Source organism: Lissotriton helveticus (assembly GCF_964261635.1).
Source record: "Lissotriton helveticus chromosome 1_1 unlocalized genomic scaffold, aLisHel1.1 SUPER_1_unloc_59, whole genome shotgun sequence".
NCBI classification, from domain to species: Eukaryota; Metazoa; Chordata; class Amphibia; order Caudata; family Salamandridae; genus Lissotriton; species Lissotriton helveticus.
The window spans coordinates 114705-137073 of NW_027611702.1; the positions used below are offsets into that span (position 1 = coordinate 114705).

The 22369-nt window shown below is 44.3% G+C and overlaps 1 protein-coding gene across 1 annotated transcript in view; it reads left to right on the forward strand.

Annotated features, from left to right (window-relative positions):
• The window catches only part of LOC144806266 (uncharacterized), a 40365-nt gene extending 18249 nt beyond the window's left edge, over nt 1-22116 (forward strand). Inside the window, exon 2 of the mRNA XM_078672657.1 lies at nt 16970-22116. Coding sequence (XP_078528783.1) covers nt 18086-19654 — 1569 coding nt within the window. The 5' untranslated portion in view covers nt 16970-18085 and the 3' untranslated portion in view covers nt 19655-22116. The remainder of the gene's footprint in view (nt 1-16969) is intronic.
• The last annotated feature ends 253 nt before the right edge of the window (nt 22117-22369 follow it).

Here is a 22369-nt window from a genome sequence, read left to right on the forward strand (position 1 = left end):
ATTAGCCTCAAGAGAGGAAAAGCCTCTAAACCCAGGCAGTGTATTTTCCAGTGTTTGGTGGCACGCACTGCTTGGTAAGAACCGTCTGAATTGGATCGAGGAACCTTCTGGGGACAAGTACGATATTCCAGGGAAAGAAGATTTTCCGCAACATCAACCTCACTCAGTGTAAGCTCAATACAATCTAGTGATTGGGTTCGGGAGGTAAGTCTGGAAGCCCTTGAGATGTCTTCGCGAATTACAAAGCTAATTACTCGGTCCTGCAGGGTGCTGGAACCACTATATGTGGTATGGCTGCGGGGGCTAGCTTGCAAAAAAATGCCAACTTGGGAGCCTTATCTACAGTGGGTATCTCCTACTCTGGATAAACCACCTGATGAGATGGAGAGTCACTGGGTACAGGGCGAGAGGGACAGGAAGGCTCCTTATTCAATAGCTGATTTACCAGGGAAGTAAGACCCTCAAGCATGGTTCCCATATCCTCGACCTCTAGTCTGAGAGTATTAACCCCTTCAATGCGGATGACAAAGCCAGCTCGTCATGGGTGTTACCTGCGCTACGCGGATGACGAGCTGGCTTTGTCATAAACAGCACGATTTTCAAAAATCAGCGCACAGCGGGAAAACGCGGTAGCGCGGTAGCGGTTAATGAGGCTAAGTATTTCTTGGGGAACATTGGTAGGTATACAATCTGGTTCTAGGATACATGTCTCGGGATGCTGTGTTTGATGAGGGGGTTGACACCTAGGCCCCGTTTCGGTGTCCTCCTCCAGCAACTCCACCAGTGATAGAAACCTATTAGTGTACGGGATTTCCAACCCTGTCTTCTGTATGTCACTCCCAGATGACTTATTTGAGGATTGGCTATCACTTCCAGCATCTAGGTTTCCCTCACAGCCTATGTCTGGGCACCCTTTTTAGGTCAAGCCTAGAGCAGCGCGTGCGCTGCTCTAGGAAAACAACCTTTTCGAAATGCTGTGGACTTTTCTCGCCCTTGTGTGTGAGAAAAGGCCTACGGCTTTCGGTCACGAGCGGCGGCGCGCAGTGTGCCATCTGTTTTGTGTCAGTTTTCACACCAGCACACGCGCACCACTCGCAATAGACTCGCAACAGCAATGTCTGGTAAGTGCGACCTAAAAAGGAAAGTGCCCCACTTCAAACATCTACGACTTTCACTTTTCTGTACTTTAAATCCATTAAAATTGTATATTTGAAGTGTAGGGATACATTGAAAAAGAGTATTTGGTTGATACCGATTTTTACTTTATTAGTGGTTTTTTATAGCGTACTAAATAAATAGCTGAACCTTTTGAAATGTAATTCACTAAAAGGGCAACCTGAGCTAGAGTCTCGTAAGAAAACAAACACAACAGGACAGTGTCTGAAGTGCTGATGTGGAAGAGGCTATCTGCAGCCTTCTGTGAATGGAAATGGGGCAGGACAGTGAGTAGGCGTTCATCCTCTGGTGGCCAATCATTCTTTTACTAATTTCCCTTATCACTTTGGCTGGTGGAGGGTGATTTTTGCTTCCCATTTCCTCCTGTCCTGCTTGCTGGATTGACAAACTTGGAAGTGATTGTCCTGGCATCATTAGGCCGTCAAGTATTTGCGGAGCTTCTTCCTCTGATGTTGCCCATAAGCCAAGAGCATGGAATGAGATCAGGCCCTGGTGGCAGCCAATGTGCTTCATTCCTTTCCCTTTTTAGCTAAAATTCTGGTGCCAGTCACATCCTTTGTTTTCTTCCTAGAGTTTGACTTACGGTGTTTCTTATTCACTATTTTCAAAGTCAGTAGAGTGTTGTGGTGAACAAATGAATTATTACCGGATCTATTTTTGGGAATTAATCAATAAACAGGTAGCTCAATAAATAAGAGTCAAGATTCGAGGTAGCTGGAGTTTACAGGCTTTAATCAGGCATAAAGGACGGGAACAGGACAGCCTGCATGGGAATAGGATGGCAGCTGCCGGGGGCAGGATCTGGGATGGCTAGCAAACTTTAATATCGGTGTACAATATATATACTTGAACAAATACATTACATTCAATACAGTAGGCGTAGCAGTAGGCGTGGTTCATAACAGTCGCAAAAGATAAGGGTAAAATGATGTAACAAGAAGGCGTGTACAGGGCGTATACATAGACATGTGATGTAAACGTAACAGAATATGTCATAAACGGGGCGGAAACATGGAGGGGGCTACCTGAGCAGCTGGGACCTCTAACCTAGTGGTGCGCGCAAACTGACAATGACGTGTTACCAGGGAGAATTGGGGGCTATGGCTTCTGCGCTAGAAGAGGAGACTAAAGTCTGGAGTGTCAGAGCGACATGTACCCAGGCATATCTAGTATCTGGTGTTTAGAGTACATGTTGATAGAATCCAAAAGTTATCAGGGTAAAGGCTAATAGACACAAAGACTGGTGCATGCATTATTCTACATGTAGTGCGTGTGCGAGGAATATTCTATGAATATTAATACAGTATTTCTCTTACATGGAGACATAAAGGCTAGACCATGACGGAAACTATTGATGCGATTCAGTAGCTTAGGAATGCAGAGAAGGAGGACTGGACTGATAACTAGAAACATAACATACTCTTGGCAGACTGGGAGGCAGAGCCAGGCTGGGCCGGGCACTGCGAGGCATGAAGTAAGCTAAGGGTCAGGGATGCAGGTGGGGGCTGTATCGCTCCTCGGAGAGGGTTCAGGAAACAGGAGCTGAATCTGAGTCCGGGCCCTTTTGAGGCCTAGAAACGGGGATAATTCCATGAATTAACGTGCATACTGTAAAACGTGGCAACGTAGGTTTTACATAGGCCTGATATTCGTTGCTTTCACGAGAACTGGAAACTGGCATACTAGAGATGGACACAACTGTAATTGCGTCTTCAATCGATCAGAGGGGGATACATGCATATCGGTCATGCACATATGACATAACATGGGGAACACGTAGGCACATATGACATGGCAAAATTTACTTTTCCACATTCCCTCCTTGTGCCCTACGTTTCCATCGGGAAACATCAATATTCATGATACCATCTATCATTTCATATAGCAACATCTGCTCGTCTCGAATTGACTTGGAACGGGACTTAGGACTAGGAATACAAGAGGTAGCGCACATGCCGCAAATCGCAGGGCCACATTGTATACAGAGGCAGCAACTGAATACGATCATTACTGCAATACCTAGGAATGACAATACTTTCCATCCCCAGGCAGATATAATACTCCAGAGCCAACCGGACCATGTCCAGGTGCCTGGATTCTGGTGTAACTGATGGGCAATTTTATGAAGTCTGGTTATAGCTGAATAAACAGACGGCGCGTTATTAGGAATGAAAATGCAGCAACTAGATCCGATGACTCTACATGCTCCTCCTCTATCGGCCAGTATGACGTCAAGAACGAGACGATTTTGGAGCACGACAAATCTCATAGCAGATTGCTCTTCGGTCAAGTTACCTAGAGCAGAAGTAGTCTCATTCACTACTGCTTCAAGGGTTCTGGTTAGTCTACGTATTAACTTACTATTCTGGATAGGTCCTATAAAGAAGAAGAAACCTTTATTAAAGTCTTGATACTGTTCTAGAGTAGCTGTTTACAGTAATTGCATGTCCCTTTAACGGGAGCTGCAGGATGACTGGCTTGATTCGGACCCCTCTTCTGACTGTCTTGTGGAACAGATTGGGCAACTAGTACTTTCATTTTCGTGTCTTTCATACGTCTCCTTTCGTGTTCTTGCTCTTCCCTGATTCTGTTCTGGTGATACTGGAGCATTTGAAGCATTTGTGACGGGGTACTAGCTTGCCAGGTACCTTCGACTTTCAAAACTCGATTTTTAACTTGTGGACTTGAATTCTCGACTAGTTTAGTAACAAAAAGATGAGGGTATGACTCGCTACTCGTCTTCAGACCACTGTTAATAATAAAACATTTCTCAAATCTAGAATAAAAATCACTAGTGTCTTCATCCTGTTTCTGTTTACATGCTGAGATTGCATCCCAATCTTCCTTTTTCGTGGCTAGTAACCTTGGCAAAACTTGTATCAATAACTCGGGCAATTCTTTACATTTGTCCCCAAGACCGGTACCTGGTACTCGTATTTTATCTTCAGCTTCTAGAGCTCTCCCACCTCCCATTCTTTTTCCTTGAGTTTTTCATATACCCCTGCGGGCAACAGGACCTTTAGCATTTTAATGATATCTGGATATGTGTATTCTCCCATACGGAGCATGTCTTTTAATTCTCGATGGAACCCTGCTGGATCTTTGTCGTGACAAGGAATGAACTTCTTCATCTCTAAGAGTTCCATCTTTGTGATAGGGGTGTAAACAAATACTTGTTGCATTTCACCACCCGCTGTCCTAACTGGGTGTACTTCTCGTAACGGATGCTGTCTATCTATGTAAAATGGTTTACTTTCTGGAAGTGAGACGTGAACAAAATGCGGATTCAGAAACGTTCTATATTTGTGGCGCTGTTCTAGAATGACATTAATTAAATCGGTACCTAAACCTCTCCATCTATATTGGAGTAACTCGTTCAGAACATCATGTAACGGACCTGGGTCAGAATGCTGTCCCTCATACAGTGTAATGAGGTGCTGGATCATATACATACCCACCAGTCGCTGCTCGGCTGGGGGCAGTTTCAGAAACATTTGTGCCACTATTTCGTCTGGAAAAGTGGTAGAATCAGTAATCCATCGAACTGCTGATCGGGCTAGTTCTTGTTCATGCATAGTACTAAGTTCACTATAACCGATTCGTGATTTCAGAATGTGATCGGTAGCTTGAAATACTTGCTCAAGAGAACCTTGTTCTGGTACTGGAGGAGGAAAAACCCTCTTGTGTTCTAGACGTGAATGTCGGTCGGGAAGTCTAGTTTTACCTACATACGCTATTCTGGTGGGATTCTCGTCGTCTACCTCTTCATTATCAGAGGCGTCTTCTTTCTCGCTTACTTGTGCTGCTTTGCGTTTCTCGTGTAACCTTATTATTTCCTTACGAATTTTCTTGTACATACTCTCTATACAACTGAGTGTCCTGTGTCTTCCCTCGGCTATATGATCACTCCACTTTGTCAGGACTCTCATTTCGATCGGATCTTTAGTCGGATAATCTTGTTCCCTTATTAAACAATTAATTAGAAACTTTAATAGCATGAGCTGAGTCTCGGCTTTCCTTTGAGACATGACTTCGCCAATACTTTCTGGATCTTCTCCTGTACGGATGAAACAATATATTCTGTCTAGATCTTCTTTCATATTCGGTAGGGTGTCCAAATACTCGGTCACCCGTCTTACACGCAATGAATATATAACCATATTATCATCGCCTGGGACTGAATCATAACGGCATTCGGTGAGAGCTCGTTTGATATCTGCAACGGACTGCTGTTTGGGCGTACGCTGTAACGCACGTTCATGTAATTCAAGTAATGACAGACGTTTGTGTGGCGGCGGGGTACGAGGAGGATCTCCCCCCGCGGCTCCTAAACTAGAATCGTCGACTGGTACTATTCGTACTGGGAGAGTGACTGATGTAGCGGGTACATGGACTGTAGGCTGGACCGGGGGTACCGTAACAGGTGCTGTAACAGGTGCCCCGGTGGCTGGAGGAACAGGAATTACATTATTTACAGGAGCTGGCGGAGCAGGATTTGCATATTCTGGGACTGTGTCGTCCAAGTAGGACGAGAGAAAAATATCAGCTGCGGTCGGTTTGTGACGTAGCTTAATCGGAACTAATGGCGGCGGAAAATTACATGGTGCTTCCGGGGTTGCTTTCGGCAAGCCCTCGGCAAGAAGAGGATACATACCCTTAATGAGGGCATTTCTCTGTCTTTCTGACTGTTCGCCTTTAACTCGTTCACCTACTTCGATTAATTCCCTTTCTTGGGCTCTTTCTGAGGATTCTCTACTTAATTCTGACTTTCTGATTTCTTTTTCGGTTCTTTTATGAGATTCTTTGCGCCATAACTCGATGGCATCTTTCTGGGACTGTCTGGCTTTCTTTTTCCATAATGCTTCTTCTACTCGCATGATGCACTCGGCATCCCACGTACCTGATACGGGCCATCTATATTTCTCTTCTAATTCCTTGGTGTACTCCACCCATAAGTCTAGATATAATATGGCACTTATGCCATGCTTATGATACATAAAATGACCTGGACTGTCCCTAGGCGGGACAGGAACTGCTTCCTCTAGCAGACCTTTTCTAGTTCTTAACTGACGTAACTTTGAGAACAGAGGCATAACTTAGGCTGGAGTCTGGACAAAATACAATACACGATAAACACAAATATAATTAAGAAAACAAATCACTCATACCACGACATTGAAAACACATAGAATAACATTTAAAATAACAGTTCGGACAGAATATTACCTGAAATACTGAAAACAGAACACATGAATTTCTCGAGAATAGAACTTACTAGAATGACTAGATGTACTGCTGAAACAGCACGAAACTTACCGGTCCCATAAAGAGACACGTCAGGACCCGCGTCCACCTAAGTGAACACTTCGTGTTGGATTTGCGTACCCAAACCCACGGACCAGAGACAAATTAATTGACCCTGTCTAGATACTACCCCAGCAACGGTACTCACCGGGCAGCAAGAACGGAAGGCCTCGGACTGGACTGGACTGCTACGACGACGGACGGACGAACTTCGGACTTCAGTTACAGGTGGGCCTCCGGATACCTCGGACCTTGGACTCTCGGCTTGGGCTCTGGTCGGGACTCGCCGCGTTCCTCCACCGCCTCGTCTGGACGCTGGACCGCAACCTCCGTCTCCTCCGTGGGCCTGATGGATACTTGAAGCAGAAATATCTGCACGTGCACGGTATGGTTCCGTCACGGCTGCAGAGGATCAGGGGGCCTGCGTGGCTTCTCCGGCGCGTGGGGAAAGGGCAAGTCCCTATTCGGGCGCCATTATGTGGTAAATAAATAAATTATTACCGGATCTATTTTTCGGAATTAATCAATAAACAGGTAGCTCAATAAATAAGAGTCAAGATTCGAGGTAGCTGGAGTTTACAGGCTTTAATCAGGCATAAAGGACGGGAACAGGACAGCCTGCATGGGAATAGGATGGCAGCTGCCGGGGGCAGGATCTGGGATGGCTAGCAAACTTTAATATCGGTGTACAATATATATACTTGAACAAATACATTACATTCAATACAGTAGGCGTAGCAGTAGGCGTGGTTCATAACAGTCGCGAAAGATAAGGGTAAAATGATGTAACAAGAAGGCGTGTACAGGGCGTATACATAGACATGTGATGTAAACGTAACAGAATATGTCATAAACGGGGCGGAAACATGGAGGGGGCTACCTGAGCAGCTGGGACCTCTAACCTAGTGGTGCGAGCAAACTGACAATGACGTGTTACCAGGGAGAATTGGGGGCTATGGCTTCTGCGCTAGAAGAGGAGACTAAAGTCTGGAGTGTCAGAGCGACATGTACCCAGGCATATCTAGTATCTGGTGTTTAGAGTACATGTTGATAGAATCCAAAAGTTATCAGGGTAAAGGCTAATAGACACTAAGACTGGTGCATGCATTATTCTACATGTAGTGCGTGTGCGAGGAATATTCTATGAATATTAATACAGTATTTCTCTTACATGGAGACATAAAGGCTAGACCATGACGGAAACTATTGATGCGATTCAGTAGCTTAGGAATGCAGAGAAGGAGGACTGGACTGATAACTAGAAACATAACATACTCTTGGCAGACTGGGAGGCAGAGCCAGGCTGGGCCGGGCACTGCGAGGCATGAAGTAAGCTAAGGGTCAGGGATGCAGGTGGGGGCTGTATCGCTCCTCGGAGAGGGTTCAGGAAACAGGAGCTGAATCTGAGTCCGGGCCCTTTTGAGGCCTAGAAACGGGGATAATTCCATGAATTAACGTGTACACTGTAAAACGTGGCAACGTAGGTTTTACATAGGCCTGATATTCGTTGCTTTCACGAGAACTGGAAACTGGCATACTAGAGATGGACACAACTGTAATTGCGTCTTCAATCGATCAGAGGGGGATACATGCATATCGGTCATGCACATATGACATAACATGGGGAACACGTAGGCACATATGACATGGCAAAATTTACTTTTCCACAGTGTGACAGAAAAAGTTGCTTCAAGCACGCCTTCACAGCTTGTTTGATCATCAGAGTAATATGCACCATTATGTTCAGGGATATCTCATGTTGTTTCCTACATAAATTAAAGTATCAAACAGTGATGTGCAAAGGGGAATAAATGTAGGAGTTATCTTACTGGATGACTCCCGGTTTTGGAACTGACGCTGTTGGTTTTTAAACTATCCACTGGTACCCTGTCAACCATGACCCAGTGGATGTGCTTTGACCTTTGAAACCATGTGCGCATGCGCTGCTCTAGGAAAACGACCTCTTGGAATCGCTCTGGAAGCGTGTGAAAAGGCCTACGGCTTGTGGTTACGAGCTGCGGTGCGCCATGTGCCATCTGTTTTGTGTCAGATTTCACACGAGAGCGCGCACCACTCGCGGGACGCTGCAGCTTCCAAAAGTTCTGAGTTTGCTCCTGAAACTGATGCTCAAGGGGCGATCTTTCTTACCCCGGTTTCACCATTTCTTCCACCCTGTTTCTTAAACCTGCTCTTCTGTGTTCCTTATAATGTTCTATTATCTCTTCCCATCTCTTGTCCTTTATTCGAACTAAGCCCCCCTCTCTCTCTAGTTCTCACGTTTACTAATTAGACGCATTTGGTTTGAATTCACTGTAAATCGAGTCAAATGATTCGATTCAGTCAGTGTGCCGCAGAAGGAGTCACACACCAGAGTTAGTATTCTGTAAGAACACAGTCAGTTCAGTAAATGAAATAAACCCAACAACACAGAGAATTGGTCACCCCATCCACCCGACGAGAGGCTGCACACAATGCTCGCACAAGTGAAATGCACTCATTGTCTGACATATTTAGCACTGAACCTCCCTGATTGGCTTTGGTTCAATATTTATGTACATATGTGGTATCTGTAGAGCGCAAACCTACCCTAAAGGCAGCTGAGCACTATACACGGGCAAAGGTAAAGGAAAGTCCATGAGTGATCGGAGGGTTGTCTGGGTTCAGGGAACAGAACAGAAGTCTATTGTTATTGCATTGTGATGTAGTGTTATTTTTTAAGGTGACTTGTGTTCTGCACTATGCTAAACTCGAGCAGAATTAAGGGTGTTGTCCCCAGATCCTGGGTGCATGCATTGATGGAGTCCGCTTTGGGGTGTCACGATAGATACCACATAATTATATGCTACATAATTACACTGCACTAAATGCAACATACACTCCAAATAATAGCACTTAGTGCAACATGATTACATGCCACATAATTACATGCCACATAATTACACTCTACTGAATAAAACATACACTCCACACAATACCACTCAGTGCCACATAATTATATGCTACATAATTACATTGCACTAAATGCAACATACACTCCAAATACCACTCAGTGCCACATAATTACACACCACATAATCACACTCTACTGAATGCAACATACACTCCACACAATACCACTCAGTGCCACATAATTATATGCTACATAATAACACTTCACCCAATGCAACATACACTCCAAATAATACCACTCAGTGCCACTTAATTACGCACAACATACTTACACTCCGCTCAATGCAACATAAATAAACTCCACATAATACCACACAGTGCCACATAATTATTTGATACATAATTACACTGCACTCAATGCAACATACACTCCAAATAATATCACTCGGTGCCACATAATTACTCTACTGAATAAAACATTCACTCCCCATAATACCACTCAGTGCCACATAATTACACGCCACATAATTACACTCTACTCTATGCAACATAAATACACTCCACATAATACCACTCAGTGCCATAATAACACGCCTCATATTTATACTCTACTCAATTCAACATTAATACACTCCACATAATACCACACAGTCCCACATACTTATATGCTACACATTAAATTGCACTCAGTGCTACATATGCTTCAAATAATACCACTCAGTGCCACATAATTACACACCACATAATTGCACTACTGAATGCAACATGCCCTCCAAACAATACCACTCAGTGCCACATAATTATATGCTACATAATTACACTGCACTCAATGCAACATACACTCCAATTAATGCCACAAAATTACACTCCACTGAATACAACATACACTCCCCATAATACCACTCAGTGCCACATAATTACACGCCCATAATTACACTACTCAATGCAACATAAATACACTCCACATCCCGCTCAGTACCACATAATTACAAGCCATATAATTGCACTCTACTCAGTGCAACATAAATACACTCCACATATTACCACTCAGTGCCACATAATTACACGACATATAATTGCACTGTACTCAATGCATCATAAATACACTCTGCACTCTATACCACATACCACCAATCAGCATAAATGCACTCCACACCATGACACAATTTTCCTAAGCATAATTTCACTCAACACCACAGTTCCAGGCCACACATTTCAACTCCACATTTCCAAAACACACTGCTTAATTACACACCAAACAATATGTTTCAACTCTACAATCGTACCTCCAATACACAACATATATTGTCACCACCTGAGCACTAGTCATCATTCACCACCACCATTTTGTATCAGCGCACCACCTAATCATCACGTCAGTCTGCCCTTGGAATCTGGCATCTGTTGATTCTCCCCTAGTGTCCGTCCGCTGCTCGTGTTCTAATTAAATTACTGTTTTCCAACCTGCACTCCCCCGTTATTTATGTCCTGCTTTCCCATAACAAAAAAATTATAACAAACAAGCATGAGAACAGGCAGGAAAAAGTTGCCAGCCGTGCAAGTACAAAAAAAGTAGAAGACATTTTTTATGTTAAAATCTTTTTTATCAGGTTTTTCAGTTGTATATAATGTTGTCTTCGTTTGTATAAACGTAACAAAAATGCTTAACACTTTTTATTATAACTTTTCAACAAAATTCACAGCAGCCACAACGCTCTACAACATAGCCAAAAGTTCTGGCTAAACACATAAGGTCCCAAAGACGAGACCCATTGGCTATGACAACGCTTGTTTTAGTGGGTTATGAAACATAGCTGGAATAGCTAATTGGCGGGCCGTAGTAGGGTTGTTTAAGCTAGCTGGTTGGGTAGAGCGTTGTGGGGATTTAGTATTTGCTACATGGGTGGTTGTATCTGTCACTAATATGTCCTCGCACTCGTTAATGCGGGTGTCTATCCTATCCAGTACACAATTACTCCCTGCATGTTTCTGTTTCTTCCTAGCCTTTTTCCCTTTACTATCCCTCCCGCTCCTCCTCCACTGCCCTCCATAGTTTTCCTTTTCCCCATGCTACCGCAAGTTAAGTCTAAAGCAGCCTGTCTACACAATCAGCAATGAACAGGCCTCTTGGCCCCGTGGACAATGAGAACCCTCAGGCCACCCGTATACCGGCCCCACAAACCCCTCAGGAGAGAGAGCGTAATTATTTAGAATCAAAGAGAGTAGTTTGGACAATGCTGGGAGATAACCGCGTTAACAGTACCTTGGCTAGTCCACGACAGTTCTTGAATGTCCAGCGTATCTGAGAAGGCAAGATGCCTAATGCCAGTGGAAAGGGGGGTAGCCCTGCCCTGCCTCTTCCTGGCAATGAGGGCAAGGACGGGACAGCCCTTGGCCCGGGCTTCGCCCGCGCGGGTCCCGCACTGCGGGGGGAGAGGCAGCGCTATAAGCGCCGTGACATCAAGGGATGCTGGGGCAGGCAGTCCTCACACTGAGGTTGAGCGCCTGGATAGGCTGATGGCACTAGCGGCGTTTCCGACGTGGACCCTGGAACTCCTGTGCCACCAGGGTGCTGCGCAGAGCTTGTGGTGTCCCTTGCTGGTGATGAGATAGCTTGCTCCCCTAGTGCCTGGCCTGTGTTATTGCATTGTTTGCATCAGATTCTCCTAGTGCCTGGCCTGTGCTATTGCATTGTTTGCATCAGATTCACCTAGTGCCTGGCTTGTGTTATTACATTGTTTGCCTCGGATTCTCCTAATGCCTGGCCTGTGATATTGCATTGTTTGCATCAGATTCTCCTCGAGCCTGGCCTGTGTTATTGCATTGTTTGCCTCGGATTCACCTAGTGCCCAGCCTGTGTTATTATATTGTTTGCATCAGATTCTCCTTGTGCCTGGCCTGTGTTATTGCATTGTTTGCGTCGGATTCTCCTTGTGCCTGGCCTGTATTATTACATTGTTTGCGTCGGATTCTCCTAATGCCTGGCCTGTGATATTGCATTGTTTGAGTCCCGTTTTCCTAGTACCTGGCCTGCGTTATTGCACTGATTGTGTCATATTCTTGCAATGCCTTGCCTGTGTTATTGCATTGTTTGCATCACTTTTTTCTAGTACCTGGTCTGTGTTATTGCACTGTATGTGCGGCTTTTGGTATGTTATTATTCCAATAGTTGCAGCTTTTCTAACAAACATGGTACCTTTTATCCCAATCAAGTGCATCTGACTGCAAGGACACTTCCTGCAGTAACAATCTACTTCCTATTTATGTGGCAACAGACAGCACAACATGTCTGCCAGAGATGTTGTAAGGTCAGGAACAGTACATAGGTAAGTAGGTATGATGGAAAACAAACTATTGGGTAACATTTTAAACGAAGAAGCTGCTGTGATAGACGGCAAAAAATTCATGTCAAAACATCAGCATTAGGACAATAGTACATGGAACAATAATGGTAGATATATTTACACTTCTGTGCAGTGCGTGTCACTTAATGTTCTTTTCTTCCACTCTCATGAGATGGTTTTACAAGGCAACTCTGAGCTCACCGAGTGTGGAGCTTCCACGAATCCCAGAGACAGGCCGTTCCAAAGACGGTAACAGAGAAGGTTGAAAGATCTGAGTCTTGATCCTGGCAGACGGACTGGTGATCCCTGAGGGGGTGTAGTTGGTCTGTGTGTTGCCACGGCTGTCCAGGGAGTGTAAGAAAATTTCAGCAATTTGTGGAGGGCCGTCTTTTGCGTGAGAACCACCCAGCTTCATGCAATGCAGACTTGAGGGTTTGTGTCTGCGCAGGATGAGTTACATTCTGATAGTAAAATGGAGGACCATGTCCAAAGGGGATAGATGTTACCAAGAATTAACATCTTCAGTTACGACAGATAGAGAAAGTCAATGTACCTCGGGGTGCTTCAAAAGCTTTCTGCACTCTGCTGGTGCAGGCAGGATGTTTATTCTCTAGTTGGCATTTGCCAGGGGATGTTCAGATACAGTGGGTTAATTAAACCTTGCAGCAGCACTTGTAGCGTGGACTCTTGGAGTCTTGTAGTATGTGTTAGATGCGGAAGAACTGTCTTAATGTTCTACGGAGCTCAGAAAATCCAGACTCTCCTTCATCTCAGAGCTCGAGCTATGTTGCTTGACCAGTTGAACTCCAATAAAGAAGAGGACCCGGACCAGTTTTACCTCTACTGACCTTTGAACTAATCATTGAGGAAAGAAGCCCTTGCCTGGAAGGAAGATCCGCACAAGGCGCAGCTGACAAAAGTCCTGCCTAGAAAGGAAGATCTGCACAAGGCACCGCTGGCAGAAGTTCTGCCTGGCTGTGACCTCAAATCAATGAGAGACCCACAAACCACAAGATCCTTCAAGCCCTGCTAGCCACACTGGACACCATGTACACCAAATGCCTGATTTAGATTTCAGCTGATGGTTTATTCCATCACAAAGGTGACAGGTATCCTGCCCGCCCCATTAAAAATGGATTACATCCTGTGGCAATAATAATAAGGCAGACAGGATATGTGTCACGTTTTGATTAGGCCTTTGTGTAGTTCGCAGAGTTTTACTCCGCGCAACTCCAGAAAGCACCAGGAAAACTCTGCCGTACTCGCTTACTTCCGCTAGTGGCAGAGTTTGTTAAGCTGCGCTGCTCTCACTGATTTTTAGTGCCAGGAGTTTGTCCCGTACTGTAAAATCAGCACAAACAGCACTTCCCTTCATGCCAGAGGGCGCTGCTGCCTCTGCCTCTCTAATTGACATTCTAATCGAGTGGCAGCTTCATCAACGAGAATGACAGAGTTCTACCCTCGAGTGGTCGCGACCTACCGTGACCTCCCGCATTGAGAACTATTACCAGCAGGAGGTCTAGCACGTTATATTTTCTCACAAGCGCTCTCCACCTTACCGTTGGCCACCAGGGTGTTGCACAGAGCTTGTTGTGTCCCTTGCTGGTGATAAGATAGCTTGCTCCCCTAGTGCCTGGCCTGTGTTATTGTATTTTTTGCATCAGATTCACCTAGTGCCTGGCCGGTGTTATTACATTGTTTGCGTCGGATTCTCCTAATGCCTGGCCTGTGATATTGCATTGTTTGCGTTCCGTGAAAAAAACTCTGTTCTGCATCACGAGCTACGCCGGCAGAGTGAAATTCTTCACCAACTCCTAGTTTTGAGGCAATAATCTGTTGGAAAAACTCTAAACAAGGCCCTAAGTCGGCAATAAGTGTTGTAGAAGAAGTGAGATCCATGGCCTTGTGACTATCAGGCCGTTATCTGACTTCTTATCAATCAATCAATCAATCATGACATTTGTATAGCGCGCTACTCACCCGGAAGGGTCTCAGGGTGCTGGGGGAGGGTACTTTACTGAACGAACAGCCAGGTCTTGAGTTGCTTCCTGAAGGAAAGATGGTCCTGGGTCAGCCGAAGGTGGATGGGGAGGGAGTTCCAAGTCTTGGCTGCCAGGTAGGAGAAGGATCTTCCTCCGGCGGTGGCTCTGTAGATGCGTGGTACGGCAGCGAGGGCGAGGCTGGTCGATCGTAGCTGGCGGGTGGGCGTGTAGAAGGTCAGGCGGTCGTTGAGGTACTTGGGGCCCAGGTCCTGGAGAGCCTTGTGTGCGTGGGTGAGGAGCCTGAACGTGATCCTCTTGCTGATGGGGAGCCAGTGCAGGTCTCTCAGGTGGCCGGAGATGTGGCTGTGTCTAGGGATGTCCAGGACAAGTCATGCGGAGGCGTTCTGGATGCGTTGGAGTCTTTTCTGCAGTTTGGCTGTGGTTCCGGCGTAGAGGGTGTTCCCGTAGTCCAGTCGGCTGGTGACGAGTGCCTGGGTGACGGTCTTCCTGGCCTCGGTGGGTTATGAGCCCCACAGAGTGCGCAGTCAGAGGGCAGTAGGGGGGTCTAGGACAAGAAATTAGTAAACTTGAATATGAGAAATATGGAAAGGTAGAAATGTGGAATCACCTGTGGATAACTGACAACTCCTCCCGCTCTGCCAAATGGCGATCCAGTCACAAAGTGGCATCCTGAACCCCAAACGGACAATATCATGCCAGATCCCATGTAATGGTGGAAAAGGGGGAAAAAAGAGTAATATGCACACATCTGATGCGGGGATATGTCCGGTAAATTATTGGTTGTGATGGATTCTCAAGAAGTACTAAATGACTGATATTGTTGATTATTAAATTTTATGAATTAACGTTTGTTTGCCTTATCTGTGCGTATAATGTAAAGGACAGGCCCCTCTCTCTGTTTTAAACAAAAGCCCCGGAAGGAGCTGTATCTTACAGAACTTTATTTACTTTAGGAAGAACTAAAAACTTGCTTTTTAAAGTTGTCTTTCAGGGCCAGAACCAGGCTCTGTAAGCTGTGTTAGTTTCAGGGAGATGGACAGATGTTATGGCGATAGGAAACCCCCCTCAACTCACAATAATCTTCCAATCTCCCAGGTTAGAAGAAACCAGAAATGCTTGAACCAAGGGAGCTGCTGAAAGTGTCAGAGGTGACTTATGAACAGCGAGTTAAAGACAGGAGTTGGCATTTGAGATGTTCTTAAGTGGATAGGAAAGAAACAATAAGAAGTGTGTGACTGGAGTTACTTTTGTTGTATACTTCGTAATGATTACTGAAAATTTTGCAGCCCAGCCTGATCATCTCTTTTTCTAAAATCTATTGTTGTTTCAAAGAAATCTTGACCATATGCGTCTATCTTAAGCAAAACCTCAAGCACTTGGGTGCTCCGTGAGCGCCCTTACTTTGCTAAGGTACTCTGTGAACACTGGTGAATCACCTTCTTTTCAGACAGTAATAAGATATCACCTGATCAACAGAACTTTTAGTAAAATATCTGTGTGTGATGAAATGTTCCTTGCTAAGTTTCAAAGGCGGTAAAGAAGAAGGGGAGATTTACTAAGATTTTGCTCCCTGTTTGTGTCACAAAAGTGGCACAAAACAGTGCAAAATCTTTTTTTCCTAATTCTCTTTCCTGCAAATAACGTAAAAGTAATATGAAGCATTGCATAGCACAGCTTCGCATTACCTTGCACCATGGGGACTTGCCAAGGGTGGTGCATGGGCGTTCCCGTGCAACCACCCATGGTTTCTCACGCTAAACCCAATTTACCAAATACAGTAGATTGGGTTTAGCATGAGAAAACTGCACCCTTCTAAACTAGGTGCAAGGAAGGAGAAATTCTTTAATTTCTCCTTCCTTTTATGACTTTGCATGCGTGCTGCACGGCGCAACATGCATACAAAGTGGGAAAAGCTTTCCCTCGTGTCTGGCAAGGGTGTCCTTTCTGTACAAAACCTATGCTGGGCTCACACACACCCTAGAGCTCTTGTGCTAAGGTGTGTGCATGGAGCACGGCTGCTGTAATCAGTGCCGGCGCAAGGGAAAGGGAAGGAGAGAGCCATATCTTTGAAAATATGGTGCTCTCCTGCTCCCTCCCTGTCGCAGAATGCAGCCTCCAGCGGGGGGCTGCGCTGCATTGCGTGGAGATTTGGTGAATCTCCCCCAAAATGTATTTTACAACCAGTTAAATATTGTGAATTCTCATTCCATTATGTTTCAATTTAGTAATTTTAAATATCTTTACATCCAACAGAAAACAAACCTTGAATGTGTGAAATGACCATCAATAATGAAGCGAAGGCTGTAAATCTTCAATAATAGCAGAATTAATGAGCTTCAGTATTCAGGAAAACATCAGCGCAGTCGGCGACAGAGGAACCTGCACACAAACTGACAGATCCCGGATCAAGTATCAAGGGCAGTTCAGTGATTGTAAGAGTCTGAGCTGTGCACCTCCACGCCACAAGACGAAGAAATGACCTTAGGAAAATCAAGGCAACAACAATAACAAACCGCCTCCTGTATAAACAAGTGTCAAATACCAACTTTGTTCATGGTATCGGTATGATGTGATTACCGCAGTGCTCTGTTTTCTAAAATGATGACAAGCCATCATTCCCTGCTCTAGGTGAATTGTAAATTCTTTCTGGCCAAACCACAGTAACCAGATACAAGCACAACAGAGCGGAGCTGGACAACTGACGGGTAAAGGAAAGAGGAGTTCTTATATCTACAATACAACAGACTGTCCCGATTTGCACCGGCCAAAAGGAAGATACATCTTTACCCGCAATCGTGCATAGCCATAATCTAATCTAAAGGCACAATCGCCTACAAAGACACCTTCTACGTATTAGGAGTGTGGCAAATATTTGGTGGCTATTGCATTTTATTGTTAAAACAGAAATCAAACGTGCATAATACTGCGCACATATGAAGTGTGTAAGAAAAAAACAAGTGCTTTATCATCCAGGTTGGCCCATCAGGAAATACAGTCATGGGATGTAGACAAATATATACCCGACCCAGAGACACTAACCAAGAAAGAAGAATCATACACATGCAGCAAGAGCTTTAGTTTGACATCACTACTCAAGCTTCATCAGCACACGTACACGGGGGAAAAACCATTCAAGTGCAGTGAATGTGTAAAGAGCTTTAGTAAATTATCAGAACTACAAAGACATCAGCGAACACACACAGGGGGAATAAACCATTCAAGAGCACTTAATGTGCAAAGTGCTTTAGTCCCTTAACAAGCCTTCAAAGACATCAGCGAATACACACAGGGGAAAAGCCATTTCAATGCAGTGAATGTGTGAAGAGATTAAGTCGATTATCAGCCCGACAAAGTCATCAGCGAACACACATGGGGGAAAAACCCTATCATTGTAGTGAATGTGACAGGAGTTATCGCTTCTCTTCAGCATTAAGGAATCATCAGCGAACACACACAGGGGAAAAACCATTCAAGTGCAATGAATGTGGGAAGAGCTTTAGACGATTATCAGACCTACAAAGTCATCAGCTAACACACACAGGGGAAAAACCATTCAACTGCAGTGAATGTGCAACGTGCTTTAGTCACTTATCAAGCCTTCAAAGACATAATAAAACACACACAGGGGAAAAGCCATTCAACTGCAGTGAATGTGGGAAGAGCTTTAGTCAATTATCAGAGCTACAAAGTCATCAGCGAACACACACAGGGGAAAAGCCATTCAAGTGCAGTGAATGTGGAAAGTGCTTTAGTCAGTTATCAAACCTTCAAAGCCATCAGCGAACACACTCGGGGGAAAAACCGTTCAAGTGCACTGAATGTTCAAAGTGCTTTAGTGAGTTATCAAGACTTCGAAGACATCAGCGAACACACACAGGGGAAAAGCCAATCAAGTGCAGTGAATGTGGAAAGTGCTTTAGTCAGTTATCAAACCTTCAAAGTCATCAGCGAATGCACACAGGGGAAAAACCATTCAAGTGCACTGAATGTGCAAAGTGCTTTAGTGAGTTATCAACCCTCCGAAGACATCAGCGAACACACACAGGGGAAAAGCCATTTAAATGCAGTGAATGTGTGAAGAGCTTTAGTCGATTATCACACCTACAAAGTCATCAGCGAACACACACGGGGGAAAAACCATTCAAGTGCAGTGAATGTGTGAAGAGCTTTAGTCGATTATCAAACCTACAAAGTCATCAGCGAACACACACGGGAGAAAAACCCTATTATTGTAGTGAATGTGACAGTAGTTTTCGCGACTCTTCAGCATTAAGGTATCATCAGCGAACTCACACAGAAGAAAAACCATTCAAGTGCAATCAATGTGGGAAGAGCTTTAGTGAGTTATCACACCTTCAAAGTCATCAGCAAACACACACAGGGGAAAAACCATTCAAGTGCACTGAATGTGCAAAGTGCTTTAGTCAGTTATCAAGCCTTCAAAGACATCAGCGAACACACACAGGAGAAAAGCCATACGAGTGCAGTGAATGTGCAAAGTGCTTTAGTCAGTTATCACACCTTCAAAGTCATCAGCGAACACACACGGGGGAAAAACAATTCAAGTGCAATGAATGTGCAAAGTGCTTTAGTCATTTATCAAGCCTTCTAAGACATCAGCAAACACACACAGGGGAAAAGCCATTTAAGTGCAGTGAATGTGTGAAGAGCTTTAGTCAGTTATCACACCTTCAAAGTCATCAGCAAACACACACAGGGGAAAAACCATTCAAGTGCACTGAATGTGCAAAGTGCTTTAGTCAGTTATCAAACCTTCAAAGTCATCAGCGAACACACACAGGGGAAAAGCCATTTAAATGCAGTGAATGTGTGAAGAGCTTTAGTCGATTATCAAACCTACAAAGTCATCAGCGAACACACACAGGAGAAAAACCCTATCATTGCAGTGAATGTGACATTAGTTTTCACGACTCTTGAGCATTAAGGTATCATCAGGGAACTCAAACAGGAGAAAAACCATTCAAGTGCAATCAATGTGGGAAGAGCTTTAGTGAGTTATCAACCCTCCGAAGACATCAGCGAACACACACAGGGGAAAATCCATTTAAATGCAGTGAATGTACAAAGTGCTTTAGTCGATTATCAAAGGTACAAAGTCATCAGCGAACACACACAGGAGAAAAACCATTCAAGTGCACTGAATGTGCAAAGTGCTTTAGTGATTTATCAAGCCTTCAAAGACATCAGCGAACACACACAGGAGAAAAGCCATTCAAGTGCAGTGAATGTGCAAAGTGCTTTAGTCAATTATCACACCTTCAAAGTCATCAGCGAACACACACGGGGGAAAAACAATTCAAGTGTAATGAATGTGCAAAGTGCTTCAGTCATTTATCAAGCCTTCTAAGACATCAGAAAACACACACAGGGGAAACGCCATTTAAGTGCAGTGAATGTGTGAAGAGCTTTAGTCAGTTATTACACCTTCAAAGTCATCAGCGAACACACACAGGGGAAAAACCATTCAAGTGCAATGAATGTGAGAAGAGCTTTAGTCAAATATCAGAGCTACAACGCCATCAGCGAACACACAGGGAGAAAACATAGAAGGCACTGAAAGTGTGAAGGGCTTTTGTCAATTTTTGATCCCACACAGCCCTCAGTGAATACACTCCTTCATTTAACTCACATGAAAATAATCCTATAGATGCAGGGACTCTGGAATGAACTTAAGAACAGACAAAAATAATATTGGCCCATCAATCAATCAATCAATCATGCCATTTGTATAGCGCACTACTCACCCGGGAGGGTCTCAAGGCGCTTGGGGGGAGGGGTATGCTACTGCTCGAAGAGCCAGGTCTTGAGTTGTTTCCTGAAGGCGAGATGGTCCTGGGTCAGCCGAAGGTGGATGGGGAGGGAGTTCCAAGTCTTGGCAGCCAGGTAAGAGAAGGATCTTCCTCCGGCGGTGGCTCTTCGGATGCGTGGTACGGCTGCGAGGGCGAGGCTGGTGGACCGTAGCTTGCGGGTGGGCGTGTAGAAGGTCAGGCGGTCGTTGAGGTACTTGGGGCCCAGGTCGTGGAGAGACTTGTGTGCGGACATAGACAAGAGCAGAACAGTGCAGGTATTGTGAGAGGAATGGATTAAGGAAAAAGATAAAATTCTAATTATGTGGGACATTGAAATAGCAAATGATAGAAAACCCGACAAGCAGTAAAGACGAAAAACAGATAACAGTATTTGCAGAATTATAAAAGTGTTTGTTTCCAGTGATTGTTCACTTCTGTACACATAGCAAAGTGACATGATGCACCAGGATACACAGTGGGAGACAAGCACAATGTGGATTAAAAGAAAATAAACATTGTTGATTTTTATTTGGTGAAGACGAGATCCAAAGAAAAACATTCAATCGCACCTGACCACACTACCTGTAAAAGCAACACTGAACAATACTGGGACTAACAGCAGTATTTTCAGCTAACTTGTCGGATTAGTGATAAAACCTATAAACCCAACACACCCAGAGTGGACATGTTGTCAGGGCTCTGGAGATGGGAAACGTCATTGGTAAAATGCATGTATTACTATTAACAAATGCCACTGCAGCATATGTAATGAACTAAAGCGAAGCACAGGTGTTCAAGAAATAACCTATTTTTAGATATAAAAGAGCATATACCTTGACTGTTATCGGTTGATGGATCAGCTCGTGCCTCAGGCCTTATAATTAAGTGTGACCCGTTGTTCCTCTCCGACTTGGCTCTCCCTATTCATTTTGTGACTTGCCAAACTCTACTTTTTACCAGAATGGAGCCATTGTAAGCAGTAGACTCTGTTTGAAGAATGAAGCAAAATAGCGAAATCCCACATCAAAAGCATATATGTGCGGGGACAATCCGTTGCACTCCCAGCAACTTGTCTTCCACACTAGATTGTCCCTTGTCCACAAATGTTCTAAATGATTCGTCATATGAATTCCAGAAGTGGCAGTGACATTCATGAGAGAAATGGAAGGAGGGGGAACGGCACGTTATTTGTACTCACCTAAAAATAGAAGAAGCAGCCAAATACATGTCAATGTGTGACATCACCAGAGAAACGGGCTGAACCCCTGTGAATTTATATATTTATTTTTAATACCTATAGACCCATGTCATGCCAATAAACATTGCACAAGTAAGGAAAATAGTGAAGGAGCCCATTATCATATGCAAAGCACAGTGACGTCACATGTAGTGACATCACTTCAAAAACAAAAAACAAGAAACATAAAATAATGTAAAAATACGTTTTTGGTTTCAGTTTTTATACATCATGTGTTTTTCCCATATTAGTTTGTAACTAAACTCGAAAATGACTGAAAGTGTAAATATTTTTAAACAGATATGTGGAACTTGGAATTTACATTTTTAAACAGTTTTCAGTGAATAAATAAAATGTGCATTAATTTGCGGTTGTTTCCTGATGTTATTCTTTATCCAGCCCCAAAGTATTTCACATTTACAATGTATTAAGCAATAGAATGGCTAATTTTGTCAAGTTCTCTGTTCCTCTCTTGCGCCACTCACACAAACACTCGGAGGCCTGTGTCTGCAGTGCTGGGGCACAAAGTAACAATCATCAGTCGCAGGCTAAGGAGCTAGGTGGAACTGAGTCCCGTTTCTAGATAATAGTACGGGGACCCCTTCA